Source organism: Temnothorax americanus, unplaced genomic scaffold (genome assembly GCF_048541705.1).
Source record: "Temnothorax americanus isolate GAGA-0224 unplaced genomic scaffold, ASM4854170v1 Scaffold22, whole genome shotgun sequence".
NCBI lineage: Eukaryota > Metazoa > Arthropoda > Insecta > Hymenoptera > Formicidae > Temnothorax > Temnothorax americanus.
Genome location: NW_027509360.1, coordinates 20,994 through 37,500, shown reverse-complemented (window position 1 = coordinate 37,500; position 16,507 = coordinate 20,994). Strand labels below are relative to the sequence as shown.

General features: G+C 38.1%; 2 protein-coding genes across 2 annotated transcripts; one reads left to right on the top strand and one right to left on the bottom strand.

Moving 5' to 3' along the window:
- Positions 1 to 123: 123 nt before the first annotated feature.
- LOC143898032 (developmentally-regulated GTP-binding protein 2) lies at positions 124 to 2,107 on the bottom strand. Its single transcript, XM_077407062.1, has 5 exons — positions 1,922 to 2,107; positions 1,448 to 1,755; positions 912 to 1,342; positions 602 to 803; positions 124 to 487 (listed from the first exon to the last, which is right to left on the bottom strand). The coding sequence occupies exons 1-5, from the start codon at positions 1,983 to 1,985 to the stop codon at positions 401 to 403; spliced, it is 1,092 nt and encodes a 363-aa protein (XP_077263188.1). The 5' UTR covers positions 1,986 to 2,107; the 3' UTR covers positions 124 to 400.
- An 11,885-nt stretch (positions 2,108 to 13,992) lies between these two features.
- LOC143898092 (uncharacterized) lies at positions 13,993 to 15,767 on the top strand. The gene has a single exon (XM_077407217.1). It carries the CDS (start codon positions 14,622 to 14,624, stop codon positions 15,765 to 15,767), a length of 1,146 nt encoding a protein of 381 aa, XP_077263343.1. The 5' UTR covers positions 13,993 to 14,621.
- Positions 15,768 to 16,507: the final 740 nt, after the last annotated feature.

Genomic DNA, 16,507 nt, shown 5'->3' with positions numbered 1-16,507 from the left:
CGCAAGCTGAGAGAAAAACTCTTCCCGAGCAAGTCTCTCCCAGACAGATGAGACGAGATGAATTATATGCTCTTGTCTTTTTCTTTTGTTTATATATTACTCTAATTAAGGCTTATCCCTGTATAATAAATAATAAATCCATATATTTTTTTCGTATTTAAATAAGTAATTAACATTAGTTACATTTGTTCTTACAAATTTTATTGGAACAAGGTCTGCAAACCACAAGCTTCTTAAAATAGGTAATTCAAATACATACATCCTAAAACCGTTAAATTTTACGGTTAAAGTTTGCCGGTGTAGCAGCTCGCTCATACTTTTGTTGTACACGAAAGGCTAAGTAAGGCCTATATCGCTATTCACATTTTCTCACGAACGGATTTATAAATTTTGTTGGAATTTATTTTTTCATTATTTGTACGACATCCTCATCGTGCATCACATGCTGCAATCCTACTCGCTGAGGCGAATATTTGGTACTCGTACCCTAAAAAGGCACGACAAAGGCATAATTTACGTGACGCGTGTATTTAGAAACTAAATTAAATATCAATATAGTATAACGATATACGCAGATAATTATGGATATCTAATAACTTACCCATACAAGGGCGTATTTGAATTGCTGGGCAAGAGTACGGTGAATCGCGTGACACACGTGCTCCACCGTCACTCCTTTCCTCAATATTAAACCGTCCTCAAAATCAGGCGGCTGTCCAGGTTTTTTTGTGTACACCCTTATCAAGCTCAGATATTCCCATAGTATTTCCAGCAGAAAGTCAAGATTCAACTTCATATTACAGCTGTGGGAAATTACGTAGTACAAATTACGAATAACAAAAAGACGTGCGAAAGACACGAAGATTCGTGCTCGTAACAATCTGAATATTTTTGAGCGTTCAATATCTCACCTAACTACGACGCCGTTAGGTTGCCTAGCGATTCGATCGACTTCCTCTATCGATATTTGATCTATCTTATTATATACGTAAAGGCAGGGCAAGTATACTCGGTTTGCATTGATAACATCGATCAATTCGTCCGCGCTATAGTCCTCGCGAAACAGCACCTCGGCATTGAAGATTTTATACTCGTGCAGAATCATTTGAACTAGTTTTTCATCTACTTTCGTCAAAGGACACGTTGAGTTGAAGGCTAAGCCGCCGCCCTTTTTCACTTTAAAATATATATTTGGTTTTTTCTTGTTGAGTCTAATCCCGACCGATTCCAGCTCTTTCTCCAAAAGTTGCCGTTGAACGTCCTGCTTGGTCGCGTCCAACATCATAAGTACCAAATCCGCCGTTCTAGCGACGGATATGACTTGCCTACCTCGTCCTTTTCCCTACAATAAAATCATTTCAGAATGATTTTAGAAATCCACTCGACGTATCGACAGTTATCTTGTGGAAGATATCCAGACAATTTCCAGCCTGCGTAGTCCGTTTACCTGTGCCGCTCCTTCGATTATACCAGGCAAGTCCAACAATTGTATATTGGCACCCTTGTACTCGATAACACCGGGGATACACGTCAGGGTAGTAAATTCGTAAGACGCAGCCTCCGACTCAGTGGCGGTCAAAGTGCTGAGCAGAGTCGATTTGCCAACCGACGGGAAGCCGATTAACGCGACTCTGGCGTCTCCCGACTTCAGCACGTCGAAACCTTCGCCTTTTTCAGACTTTTTTGTCGGTTCCAGAAGCTGAGACCTGTACTTGGCGAGCTTCGCTTTCAGCAAGCCCAGATGATACTCGGTGGCTGCAATCAAATTTCGCGAATACAATCGTCTCGATCGTATTTAAATATCTCGTCTTTTCGTGCCTTTTCGCTCAGTCGACCGTCGCTCGCAACCGCAAAATTGAGAAACGGTGCGGACGGACAGGGACAGGTTAAGGAAAGCAACGCGACGCGTGACGACGCTCACCTTTGTTCTTTTGCGTGCGCGCGATCTCCTTCTCGATTTCCGAGATCTTCTCCAGTATCCCCATCGCGATCCGAGACTCGTGAGACTCGACACAATAACGTATTTGTTACATTTACCGGACAATCGACAGACAGCTTCGCCGCCTTCGCCTGGCCTTTCAGTGGTCAGTGACCAGCGGTGACCGCCGTGACCGGTGACAGCAGCGCCGTCAGCGCCGATCATCTGTGTCTAAAGTCTAAAGTCCTAAAGATATCCATCGTATATCGTATCAAATATACGCTCGGAGCGATCGACCAATCGCTGGCTTGGAATTGTACGAATCGCGTTTCGCGTTTCGGTATATTTCCAAAACTTCTGTCGTTGACGCCGCTCGTGGTAGACTTCCTTTAAGGGTCGACAGGAGTAAGAGTGGAGACCTCTGTCGGCCGGTCGGGAATTACGGATTCGTTTTTCCCAAAGTTTAGCCTAATTAATTAACGAATCTCATTTTACTTATGCTCGTTTTAATCAGTAAGATCAGCCGCAAGCTGGTACAGAGCCGGATTTTGGAAAAAGGATCGAAATAAAATTTATAATAAATGTGGGGAAACGCGCAGCTAGACACGGGTCAGGTTGGGTCAGCTGCGAGTCCGTATTTTATTTATAATAAATTTTTAAGAGCCAAAATGCAAAATCCGGCTCTGTACCAGCTTGCGGCTGATCTTACTGATTAAAATGAGCCTAATTTTAATGAGATTCATTACGTAATTAGGCTAAACTTTGGGACAAACGATTCTCACTAGTAAGAGCAGCTTATGGGGAATTTCCGTGGTAACATACTGACAAGGGCTGTGTTCAGAGGTGCCAATGGTGCTGTTTGCCCGCTGCCTGCGCGCCTGGTGGGGACACGCACACAGCTGACGGAGCCGTGTACGTGTGCGCTGGGCGCTCGGCGGCGACCGGCGACTCGGCGCGGCTCGGCCAGCTTCGGGCGGGTAGAAGAGCGCATACATAAGCATAGCCATAGCCATAGCCGATAGCCGGTCCGAAAGTCGGCGTATGCGTTCATATGCGTTAGCGCGTCGGCTGACTTGACTCGTCTGTTATGTCTCGCGTTTCCCTTCTGATGTTGATTTATGAATAAAATATATATTATGACATTGCATATGACAATAAAATATCCCTTCCCACACTAGGCGTGAAACACTATCGTGTGTCTCTTATTTAAAATAAGTAATGAAACTAATAACAAAAAATGTTAGTAAAATTGATCAATTACATAAATAATATCTAATAAAACTATATTATCTTTATTTTGAAAATAAACTGTATATAAGAAATAAAAAACAGAAAAAGCGTAAATAATAGAAATCCACTCTTGGCCAATATGTACGCTTTCTTCTAAAAAAAATCATGTTATTAATGTAGAAAATAAATTATTGTTAACACAAGAAAAGTGAAATAAAACATTAAATTATATATTGTTTGTTTTAGAAATATTGTTTTGATAGTATAATTACTTTGCTAATGGCAAATACATGTAATATAAAATTTAAAAAAGGAATAAATTATTTGTGCAACAATATGATAAATTTATTGTAATTGTTCTCAAATAAATGCATGGACACAACGTACATATTGTTGCTCAACGGAAACCGCGAGAAGGTGCGGTGGTCTTTTCCGTCAAGAGAAAATGTAAAAATTGTTTTCTTTAATATTAAAGAAAACAATTCTTTACATTTCCTACGAATACAAATAGAACAAAGAAAGAGAAAGATAGAGAGAGACATAGAATTGGTATAAAGGATAGACATAAAAAAAATATAAAAGGATAGACAAAAATATACAGGACAGAACATAGAAAAAGAAAAGATATTAAAAGAGTATTAGTTTTAATTTACACGATTTATAATTCACGACAGTTTGTGACAAAATTGCATATATAAAAAAACATTCAAAAAATTAGAGGTACATGTAAAAAAATATATACAGATACAGACATATGTATACATACATACATTAATTATACATCTTCAAATGTTCTCTAGATTACAAAATACAAAACATAACAAATAGAATTAATTCTTCTGACGTGAATTATATTAGATTGTCTAAAGTAACCTTTACACTAGAAATATCAAATAATTTTCTACCGTTTCAATTTTTAAAAGTAATGTTACATTAATTATGTTAAAAACATCGAATAATTTTTTTATTATAATCTACATTTTCTACTTTTACAATAAAAAACAGGATATTAAAAAATAGAAACGGTTGAAAATAGCTTTTGGTATTTCTAGTGTTTAATCGGAAAAAAATGCACATGTTTTATTTATTATAATACTGAAAATAATAACATTCCAGGGTAGCAAGCACTCGTCATTTTGACGTCAATATTTGGTCATAATTGGTCAGTAACGTCATTCGTCGATTAAGTGACGTATATTTAACGTCATGTTTTAATACGTCAAAAAGACTTTGTAAAATGACATTATATAGACGTTTACGTGACTACCCAGGTAGCAGACAGTCGTCATAATGACGTGATTCTTACGTCATTTTATGACGCATGTTAATGTTACGTCATTTATTCCTAAAGTTTAACGTAAAAATGGCATATTTTTCACAGTATTTTTCACAGGAATATTCATTTATAAAGTGTTTCGTAATTTTATGATTGACGTGGTGAATTTATGGTATAAGTGGATCTAGTTGCGTGTGTAATTATAGTTTTATGACAACTACTTCATGCAGTGTTATAACTATCAAGAAGATATTATTACAAGATTTTTGAACACTTTAAAGATGTACCTGTTTTATAGATAAGTACAGTTAATAAGAAAGCATCAGGGTGAGAAGATCGTCACTGTCCACTGGATCATCGAAGTCAAGCGACTCCGACGCGGTACTGTACTAGGATGGGTGGGTGACGTGACCGCCTTGAGAGAGCGTCTATATGCACATGGCATGTAACGAAACAGTTAAAAAAACTTTTTTTTTCTTAAATAAAGAAAAAGAACATATTTTTATAAACGTTTATCAATAAGTAGACAAAATCAAAATTTTCAAGTTTTAAAATTTTAATTTCATAAAAAACATTTCTAGAAACCGGTATGTCGTACATTGAACCCATTTTTGCCGTCAATAAAACGTCAGAAAATGACGTCTTTGGGATGTGACTTAGGACCGTGTAAAATACGTCATTTTTACGTTAAACTCTAGGAATAAATGACGTAACATATACGTCATAAAATGACGTAAAAATCACGTCATTATGACGACTGTCTGCTACCTGGTTTATAGCAAAAATATTTCAGAAATCATCCAAACTATTACGACTACAGCCAATTTTTGAAATTAACAAAAGAAATATGTTATAATAAAATCAAAATCGATATAAATAATGTTATTACAAAAAAAACAGATATAAAACTTAATTTATAACCACGGATTAAATACACATATATACATATATGTATTTAATGAAATAATAATATATATATTTCTTCTACATTTTTTACACAATTTTTAAAATAGAAAAAGTTGTTTGATTTTGTTTTGCCAAGGGAAACATTCTATAGGAATGTCGTACTTAAAAGTACAATTTTGTGCAAAATTATGTACAGCTGTTTAAAAAACAACGTTTTAAAGAACTGTCATTCAAAACCCGTTTTTATCTTTATCTCCGATAACGGTGGGTATCCATCGCCCGCCCTCCTGTCTGAGTGTCATTTTTAAATATTCGCGGATACCTCTTACTGCAGCTACCATCTTTCATCAAGGCGAATTGTGGTTTAAGCCCCCGCATGGACCATGAATCATGTTGGCTTTAACGATATTGTGTAGAAGAGAGTCTTTTAAAGGATTAGGTATTTCCGCACAGATGACTTTGTCGATCATATCAGAGAAGATGCGCTGCTCTAGCCACAGCAATATGTGTATGTGAGGCAGACCTCGCTTTTGCCACTCCACAGAGTACATATAGCAACACACTTTTCCAAACAGACTACCTTTATTCAATAGAGCCATCATTTTCTTCACCTTAAGATGAAATACCCTTGCTATAATGTCGTGTCGATCGTGAGTTTTTTGCCCAGGCAATAATGCATTTGTTATATCCTTCCACTTTGGATTACAGGTCCATAAAAAATAAAGTTTTTTCTGGACGTTGATGAGTCAGTCAGTCAGGACAGTCGTGAAAACACATTTTACCCCTTTTCACCCCCTTATTTCTTCAGTCAGTCAGGACAGTCATACTTTTGGTAAAAATTATTTGAAAAAATTTCGATACCGGCTTCCAAAAAATCGGTAACGAAAAATTATACATTTCACAGTACTCCTCGGAAAATAATTGAAAAAATTTTGATACCGGCTTCCAAAAGATCGGTAACGAAAAATTATACATTTCATAGTAGAAAAATTATACATTTCATAGTACTCCTCGGAAAATTCTATCCCTGTTTGATCTATAATTTGTTGAGATTTGATCAATTATTTTTCGAAAAATAGGAAAAATTAAAAAAATCGGTTTCCAGAAAATCGATAACAAAAAACTATACACATAGTAGCACTCCCCGGAAAATTCTACCCCTATTTCATATACTTTTGGTAAAAATTCGGTTCAAGGGTTTGGGCTGGGCGTTGATGAGTCAGTCAGTCAGTCAGTCAAAACAATCGTGAAAAAAACACATTTTACCTCTTTTCACCCCCTTAGGGGTGGAATTTCTAAAAATCCTTTCTTAGTGGATGCTTACGTCATGAGAGGAATACACCCTCCAAATTTCAAGTCTCTAGGTTCAGGGGTTTGGCCTGGGCGTTGATGAGTCAGTCAGTCAGTCAGTCAATCAGTCAGTCAGTCAGTCAGTCAGTCAGTCAGTCAGTCAGGACATCTTCCTTTATAGATATAGATATATAACTTACATATAATATTACAGAAATAAAACTTATTGTGAAATAATTTTGTATAATGTTAAAATAAAGTTTTATAACATAAAAAAAGGAGTGTTTATCAACATTATTATCCATCTAATTTTTTAATACATCAGAATCTCAATATTATGTAAATATGAGTTATAAATAAAAATTACAAAATTATAAAATTGAATAATAGAAAAGCACAGTAAACATCAATAAGATATTAAATAGTATACCAAAATAAAGTCGGTATTATATTGGATAAGACTGTATGCTCTATGCATTAGAAGGTGGCCAGAGAGGTGCAGTACCTATCTCAACATACATGCAAGACATAAATGAAAACCTAGATGATTTTTGTGTTTTGCTGATGTATTTAGAAAATCCACAATAAACTAGAATGATTTATCAAAATGATTTTATATCAGCGGTGCACATGTACTTTTGTTGTTAAAATTTTGCAGCAATTATTGAGAGCCTGATGTATTTAAAAATTAGATGGATAATAATGTTAATTAAACACTCCGTTTTTTGTTCTTTTTTTTAATGTTATAAAACTTTATTTCATATTATACGAAAATATTTCACAATAAGTTTTATTTCTGTAATATATTATATGTAAGTTATATCACATATATGTCATATATATATATATATGACATATATGTCATATATATATACACATACTTATTGCAAAGTGTTCTCGTAATAATATGTTTAATTCTCATTTATTTAACATTTCTGATATTGTAGTATTTGAAAGAGTGACTATATAAAAACTATAGCAAGTAAAAAAGTCATTATTTTATTTTTCTTCTCATTTTTTTCATTACAGAACTGCCTAATTGCGTAGTTTTGCAATAAAATTATTTTAAACATTATTTGACGAAAAATTGTCGCAAATACTTGCATGATTGTATATATATATATATATATATATATATATATATATATATATATACATACATACTTATTGCAAAGTGTTCTCATAATAATATGTATAATTATGACATATGTGATATTAACTTACATATAATATTACAGAAATAAAACTTATTGTAAAATAATTTTGTATAATGTTAAAATAAAGTTTTATAACATAAAAAAAAAAGGAGTGTTTATCAACATTATTATCCATCTAATTTTTTAATACATCAGAATCTCAATATTTGCTGCAAAATTTTAACAACAAAAGTACGTGTGCACCGCTGATATAAAAACATTTTGATAAATCATTCTAGTTTATTGTAAATTTTCTAAATACATCAGCAAAACACAAAATTTATCTAAAGCGGGTGCTTGTTGGCCTTGGTACGTTACTGCCTTCTGCTACGGACGGCCAGAAAGCATTTTTCAGGCCGTATTGCTAAAGCGGGGAGCACGCGGCAACGCCGCACAGACGCGGCAACGCCGCAGTCTTAGCATATGTCTTTCTACCGTGCGTCCGCGTGAGCAGTTCAATGGTGTGTGTGCGTATTCACACATAAAACCAGAAGTTAGTTTCTCGACATTGGCGACACTGAAACGAAGTTTCGTATTGTCACCGCGCGAGGTCTCCAACATCAATTCGGAGTTCGGCCGTGACTCCTGTCGACCCTTAAGGCTCCTGGGTAGTCACCGCGGCCATATTGAATTTCTTGCTATCGAGGCGAGAAATTACCCTATTTTATGTTGCGGTATTTTCCGAAATAAAAAGACATTTCAATAAAAAATCATTATAGATCGTTTTAGCACACTTCTAAAATTTAACGGATATTTTCCTTTTCCCTCGACAATAAACAAACAGCCATAAAACGAAGCCTAAACATACAGAAAAACAAGTCAATTGACGACTCGAAAGGAGTGGAGAATGTTCCTTCCGCATATGTATTTCTTGCAAATCTTTACCATACGTTAAATTTCACGAGTTTCACGAATACGTTAAACGTTATAGCACAAGTACAGCGCGAATAATAAAGAAATATAACGTAACGCAAAATAGGTTGTCAACATGTCACAAAGGACAGAATTCTCCATTGGAGAGAGTTCTTATTTCTGTCTCGACGGTACGTCGCCACCGTCAACGGAGAGTTCTCGGCTCAGGCATGGTGGAAGAAAACAAGGTGAGTCAAGGCGCAGCGTGATGCCACCGACCAATAGAAAGCTGCCACCAGGTCAGCCATTACTGCCGGGAAACCAGCCGATATTCAAAATAATAGAATGAATAAAATACATTTTCTTGCATAAACAAGTGGAAAGAAATAAAGAAATAATGAACAATTAAAAAGGAATAACTAATTTTTTCCAAAAGCAACTGCATCAAAACAAAAATAAAGAAAAAGAAAGGATTCTTATAATAAAGTTGAGCTTTCCTTAAGGTCTGAACAGAAAAAAAGTTGACATGAAATTAAAATTATTTTTTATTACAAATTTTCGTCAGTTTCTTCTCTTTTCTTTTCCTATTTTCGTCACAAATAAGTTTGTTTAATACTCTTAATCTAATGTAGGTTCTGGTCCTAACCAAACAAAGCAAAACCTCGTGTGGAATATTTTTCACTCGTTTTTCCACGAGCTCGGTGACTTTCTTGAAAATGTATTTTTCTGGACTCAAACTTTTCTGATGGAATTTTTTGAATTCTTGCTCCATTATTTTTGCTGCGTCCAAGAATACCTCAGAGGGATGAGTCAGACCTCCCCTTGATAAGATGAAATATAATTTTCTTCTTCAGTTGCGACCAACATTTTACTTTTATCTTCCAAGAACGAATATTTTTCTTTAAAACGATGGGCAACATAACCGGTCACATACTTCAAACCTTGTTCAGCGTTCCACTCCTGGGCATCAACAATTTCTAATTGGCTCAAAAGATCTATTTCTTGACTAGATGGCTTGTAGCTAGTTATATTCGAAGCTAACAAAAAAATATAAATTGATATATTTTGAAATTACAAAATGTTTTCCTTGATACCATTCTCGTGCCAAGTTGGTGACGATGATGGTGAGGGAAGTGATTTGATGATAACAAATTGACAAAAGTTGCAAATCATTAAATTATTTTCCTTGATTTTTATCCGAAGAGAACATAGTTTGTTCCTCCATTTTCGTTCGTAGAATTCATGATTTTTTTCTGTACAAAATTGGTTTAAAAAAAGCGAATTAAAAAATGTAAAAAAAAGTAGCGAATTAAATCATAGTTCATTATTATTTTTTAATTGAATATTAACCTTCAGAATTATCATCTATCTCTATAGGAGAATATGCGAATCCCTCGGTAATTCTCAATGATTCACAATCAGCGATATGTGCAGGATCTTCTCTTGCCTCCAATTCCTCCGATTCCTCTGTTTCCGTTGATTCACTATTTTCTTTGATTGACGAATTTTCCGGAAAAATAGTGGTTAAAACATAGGCGTCATCCGCCATGTAGTTGGAAATATCGTACGCATTAATCAAACTCGAATCTTTGTCAACAGGAACAGTGTTAGCCTGGAGTGAAAAGAAATCCATCGAGTATTTCCCAAGGATGTACCACCGAAGCCGATGTTGGAATCCAAGCGCGTTAGGATGATCATTATTGCCTCCCATACGGCGAATATATGAAAAGGTGTTTTCCAATACATCCTGATTTAAGCGATAAGTCATTAGATATTGAACTTGATTGTGGCCGAAGGTATCTTGCAAGTAATTGAACAAACTTGGCAGAGAATTACATGCCACAGAAATTCCTCGTTGAAAAGGAATCATTGATTTATGTGTGCCTACTCTCATCTCCTTGATGAATTGATCCATTTCTCGTAAGATTCGATTCTGATATTCAAGCTCAATGCCATACGCGTGAAGTCCTTTATGCGTCCCATACATTTTTCGGCTGTTTAAAACATCGAACCAGTCATTGAAGAGTTGCACAACATAAGAAGCAGTTTCCCAATTTTCAATATAACCTTTCGTACCAAAGGTTTTAATACTAGCAGCAACGGAATTCGAAAACACTTGTACGGCCATAGAAACTCTTTGTCGTTCGGTACCTCTTACAGTTAAATGTTTTTTTGTCAACTTGTAGGCCATAGTCACATCATCACCTTCCCCTCTGTACTGCAAAATCTGCTCTAAGACTTTTTTCGTAAGATGAATTCCTTTGTAAAAAAACCACTATCGAGAAAGTGATTTCGTGCTAATTTTATCAAGTGAGGTACATCAGCAAATACGTGAATGAGGAGTTTATTGTCACTCGGATGTTCAAAATAGCACTGTTGATTTCCTTCAGTCCCGATTTTTTAAGAATTTTTTACAGTTGAATTACTTGATCCCAAATCGGATGTCGTTGCCACGACTGTGAATCCACTTTCGTACAATTTCATAATAATATTGTCCAACAGTTTTTTGTCCATTGCTCGGTCATGATCATAAAACACTGGCTGTTTCCATTTACTGAACAGTCCTCTAGCCATAACTACCTGAGTTGTTTTATGCGGTCCAACGATTTGTTCATCTCGTCGATTGATTGCAATGTCATTTGATATGTACACTTCGTCATAGGACAAAATTGTAAGCCTCTCGAAAACAGTCGTACTCTCTCCTTTCAGTTTCATGATGCGCAGAACATCGTTCAAGATTCCTAGTGTTACATCGAACTTCTGAGCCCAATTTCTTAAAGTTGATACCGAAGGTAGAGGGACTTTCATCGTTTTTCGTATGAATCTATAAGCTCTGGGACTGACACTATGTAAAGACATGGCTGTTGTAATATCATCAGCACACCATTTAACTTGTTTTTGATTTTCATTGGTGAGCATTTTAATCTGTCCAGGTGTAAAAATTCTATTCAATATTTTCTTATATTTTTTTTCCTGCCTCTGACATTTGCTTATAGTCTTCTCTTTCACGCCAAGAGTTTTATCTTTCTTTTCGAGTAGTTTTTCTTTTTTCTCAAGTATTTTTTCTTTCACATTGATAATTTTATCTTTCTTATTAATAATTTCATCTTTCTCATTTATAATTTTGTCTCTCTCATGAATTACTTTGTCTTTCTCATTGATCGATCGAACTTTTTGATAAAGTAATTCTTTTAGATTTTTATTTTCTTTTTTCAACCTTTCTAATTTTTCTAATAATTCCAATTGATTGCTGTCTTCGATGAAGTCTTCTGATTGAGAGCTACCGGCTGGAATTGAATCTTGAATTTCCAAGCTTGTTAATTGAAAAGTGATGTTAGTTTCTCCCAGTGACACAATGGAATTTTCGTTGCAGTCAATTTCAATTATGCCCTGCGACGTGAGCTTGGTACAAGCTGTGGAAAATTCGGAAGCCAAAAATTTGAATGGTACAGCATCATCTTTCAGACGCGACTCACATCTCATTAGTTCAGGATACTGTTGTTGCACCCATGTTTTTTCTCGGTACGCACCTTCCGGAAAATGAACTGAACATACTCTCGCTGCGGAATGAAATATTTTTTTAAATGATAATGATGATAATCATAATGAACAGACGATTAAGTTCCGATTTTATCGAGTATTTTCACTCACCAGTTGCTAGATTAATTTTTGGGTTCCCACAGAATTTCACCCATTCTTTCCAAAGTTGATTTTTGGGAAAACGAAAATAACTTATTTTTCCACAGCTGGAATTTTTCGTTTTTTTCGAATCATTCTTACACCCTTTAATAGCGCAGTAGACCATGATTGGTGGAAAATAAATCTGGAAATCTGGAAAATGATATTTTATTGACAGGTTAGGTTTCCTAATCTCTTCGCACTGATGTTCGTTCAGTACTGTATTCGAGAGGTTCTTTACCGTGCCAAACTTCCATATCAAAATAACAAATTAAAAATGAAATTACCTGTCGAAAAAGTCACCGAAGAAACTATCTGAATAAATAAATACACCTTTTTAGAAGTTTTGACAATTCTCAGATCACAGCTGTCAATAGCTTGTTATACAACACGTATACACGATCAAGCATGTGTTTGTGAAACAAGATGGCGGATTTGGTGAGTTGCGCAAAGCGAACGAAAATTGATCGCCTGACTTGACTCACCTTGTTTTCTTCCACCATGGGCTCAGGGACCAGAAGCCTTAATGCAGTTATTTGCAGAGTGAACGTAGAATAAGAAAAAAGGAAGGCATCGAACAAAAGGAGGGAGAGAGCCGGAAAGAAAAGAGAAGAGCAGCGACAGAAAGGAGGAAATCAGAGAGGTGCGGAATTCAAGGAAGCTGAAAGAGATGACCAGAAGGGTGCCGGATGGAAGACGAAGGGAAGGGAAATGAGATGTGAGGTCGCTCAGTGACCAGGTCGGGGAAAGAAGAAATGAGAAAAATTATATTATAGATATAAAATGTATATGATTAATATGATTGAATGTATAATGTATATGATTTTATTTGTATAACAGAATTTGTAAAAGTTTTTGGGAACGTTTTTACTGAAAAAAAAAAACGCCTTTCCAACCCCGGGAGGAGAGTGAAATAAAGATTAATTGATTGATATATATCTTTATATTTATATGCTACACAAATAATATAGATAAAAAAATAAATAAAAGCTTAGTTTTTTTTGCAATTTTTTTTAAATAATCACATGTTTTTAATTGCAAGTAGATATATCAATAACAGTTCTAGGCCGGGGATCTCAGGGGGGGTGAGGGGCGGGGGGGAAGGACTCGAGGGCGAGGGGTCTGCCGGGAGGGGACGACTTGTTGGCGAGGGGTCTGCCGGGGGGAGGAGGACGACTTGTTGGCGAGGGGTCAGCCGGGGCGGGGGGAGGGCTCGAGGACGAGGGGGAAACGGGGCGGGGGGGAGGGCTCGAAGGCGAGGGGGGGCGTGGCGGGGGGGGCGACTCGTGGGGGAGGGGAGCGGGGCGGGGGGGGTAGGGCTCGATGGCGAGGGGGAGGGAGGCGGGGGGGGACGATTCGTGGATGAGGAGTAGCAGGGCGGGGGGGGAGGGCTTGAAGACGAGGGGGGAGCAAGGCGGGGGGGGAAGGACTCGAGGGCGAGGGGTCTGCCGGGGGGGGACGACTTGTTGGCGAGGGGTCTGCCGGGGGGGGACTCGAGGGCGAGGGAGAGCGAGGGGGGGAGGACGACTCGTTGGTGAGGGGAAGCGGGGGGGGAGAGGTCGGCGAGCGTGTCGGGACATGTTTATTAGATATTAATAAACATATCGTATTGACAAGAGGTACCGCCAAGAGGGGGGGTGTCGTCACTTTATCGGCGCGGGGGTATTACAAAGGCGCCGTTCGGCTGCTGGAATTTTATCAGCGAATATAAACAAAACAGCGAGTTAGACATTTGACTCCGCAATGATCTCACCCTTCTAGAACATGCGAGCCGCCATTCGGTTACGGCGTCTCACTACAAAAGCGAACGTCGATGGTCCGACGACGGTTTGAAGATAAAATAACCGAGGTAAACAATTGATAAAATGTGTCACCGATGACGATTTAACCGTTGCGGAGTCCTCTTCATGTTTTTTTCTAGGAAGAGCCGCTGCCGATTACGATTTAACCGTCGCGGCGGTATTCGGTTATGGCGCGGCATATTACAAAAAGCGAGCGCCGATATCCGGCTGCTGGAATGTATAAACAAAATATGTCTAACGATAATTATACGAACGCATAGCATCCGTTGTCGCCAGGATGATTATGGATCCACATCTTGTGGATCAGTCTTCGGCTAGTTTTCGCGACGCGAACGTTCATATTCGAGGGTGAAATTTTTTGTGTCAAGTATTCAATACAGAAGAATATTTTTCACGATGAGGGAGATGAGCAAGTGCTCCATCGAAGAATGTAACGTGATTTAAAAAAAAAAAAGACAGTACTAAAAAAAAACATGGAACATCTCGATAAAACGGAACGCGACCTGGTGGAAGGATCCAACCAAATCGCTACCTTGGACGAATATCTCGCATGGGAACAGCGATGCGAGAAGTTTATTGAGCAGCTCGAAGAAGACTGTCGTTCCAAACGTCCGCTGGTCTCAGACGGCTCTCAGACTGTCGGAAACAGGTCATCTTTAGTGGCAAGAATCGCGCGACTTGATGGTGCGAAGACTCTATTACAGAGACGGTTCGTACATATCGGTGGTGAGCACGCGGCGGGCAGTAGTAGCGGTAACGAAAACGCGGAAAGACTCGTTTGGCGAGAGATCGATGCCGCGTTCGAATGGCGTGTATTGACCGGTGCGGTGATAAATATCAATTACATCGAACCGCGAAAATTTCTCGAAGACGCCGAAGTCATCGTGCTCGATCGTGTGCGGAACGTCGTGCAAAGACACGCAAGTGTAAAAATAAACACCGTGTTCAACGGCGAGTTTGTGACGGGTGACAAACGTGCAAACAAAAGTGTCAGCACGGGAAACCGTGAACTCTTTCGTGCGTCCGATCTGCGCGAGTGGTACGAGCTACACGTTATCGAGCCTACTTTATCGCGTCTCGAAGAGTTTCAGGAACGCGATAGCGGATGGGCGTTGTCGCGTATACTCAATTTGACAGTGAACGTGAACAAGTACAATCCTTTGCGCGCGGGATGTTACATCAATTTACCGCAAAAAATTAAATCAAAAAAAGCGGTGATCAACGTGCAATCGATGGACAATGCGTGCTTCGCGTGGTCAGTGGTCGCCGCGCTGTATCCTGTCCAGGATCATACATATCGGGAATCCTCGTACCCTGATTACACAACAGTATTAAATTTACAAGGCATTGAGTTTCCAATGACTTTGAAACAGATTAAAAATTTTGAAAATCACAACAATATATCCATCAATGTGTATGCCATCGAAGGAGAGAAGACGCCAAACGTTCTCCCGATACGGTTCACCGACCGGAAGAAAGAAAAGCACGTAAATCTGTTGTACGTGCAGGACCCGCGAGACGACAACGTGGGACATTTCGCGTGGATAAAAAATCTATCCCGCCTCGTGAGCTCGCAATTGAGCAGGTACAATGGTCGAAAATACATTTGCGATCGGTGAGTACTTATACTCCTTTTAATAAAATTATAAAATATTTTATTTTTTTATTTAATAATTTTCAAAATTGTTTTTTTTTTTGCAGATGTTTACATTATTTTCATTCGAGCGAGAAATTGGGAGCCCACGGAGTAGACTGCCGAGAGATAAACAACTGTGCCATCCGACTACCGAGCGAGGATGACAAGTGGCTGAGATTCAAGAATCACAGCAGGAAGGAACGAGTTCCATATGTCGTATACGCCGACCTGGAATGTACCCTCGAGAAAACGGATGCGGATCCGACAACGTCCACATACACGTCTCAACATCATCGGGTATTTAGCATAGGATATTACGTGCGGTGCTCGTACGACGACTCGTTATCCGCGTATCGATTTCGTCGCGATAAGGATTGCGTCGCGTCGTTCGCCGAGGAACTAAGACGTTAACCACACGACGTAAAGAACATCTTGTCCGATAATATACCCATGGCGGATTTTACGCGAGACGAGTGGAAAAAATTTAACAGCGCAACGCACTGTCACGTGTGCGAAAAACCGTTCGAGCCAGACGACGTGCGCGTACGCGATCACTGTCACTTGACCGGTCGTTATAGAGGTCCCGCGCATTCTAATTGTAACTTAAATTATAAAAATTCTCACTTCATTCCAATAATTTTTCATAATTTATCGGGTTACGACGCGCATTTTATTATCAAGGAAATAGCTACAGCCTACGAAGGACGCGTAGACTTACTTCCA

What these genes read in the sequence shown, in the direction of transcription:
- LOC143898092 (XM_077407217.1), top strand. Translation starts at nt 14,622, where the DNA reads ATGGAACATCTCGATAAAACGGAACGCGACCTGGTGGAAGGATCCAAC.
- LOC143898032 (XM_077407062.1), bottom strand. Translation starts at nt 1,985, where the DNA reads ATGGGGATACTGGAGAAGATCTCGGAAATCGAGAAGGAGATCGCGCGC. An exon ending in CCTAACGGCGTCGTAGTTAG is followed by an intron (nt 804 to 911) that starts GTGAGATATTGA and finishes AATTTCCCACAG; the next exon opens with CTGTAATATGAAGTTGAATC. An exon ending in TCAAATACGCCCTTGTATGG is followed by an intron (nt 488 to 601) that starts GTAAGTTATTAG and finishes GTGCCTTTTTAG; the next exon opens with GGTACGAGTACCAAATATTC.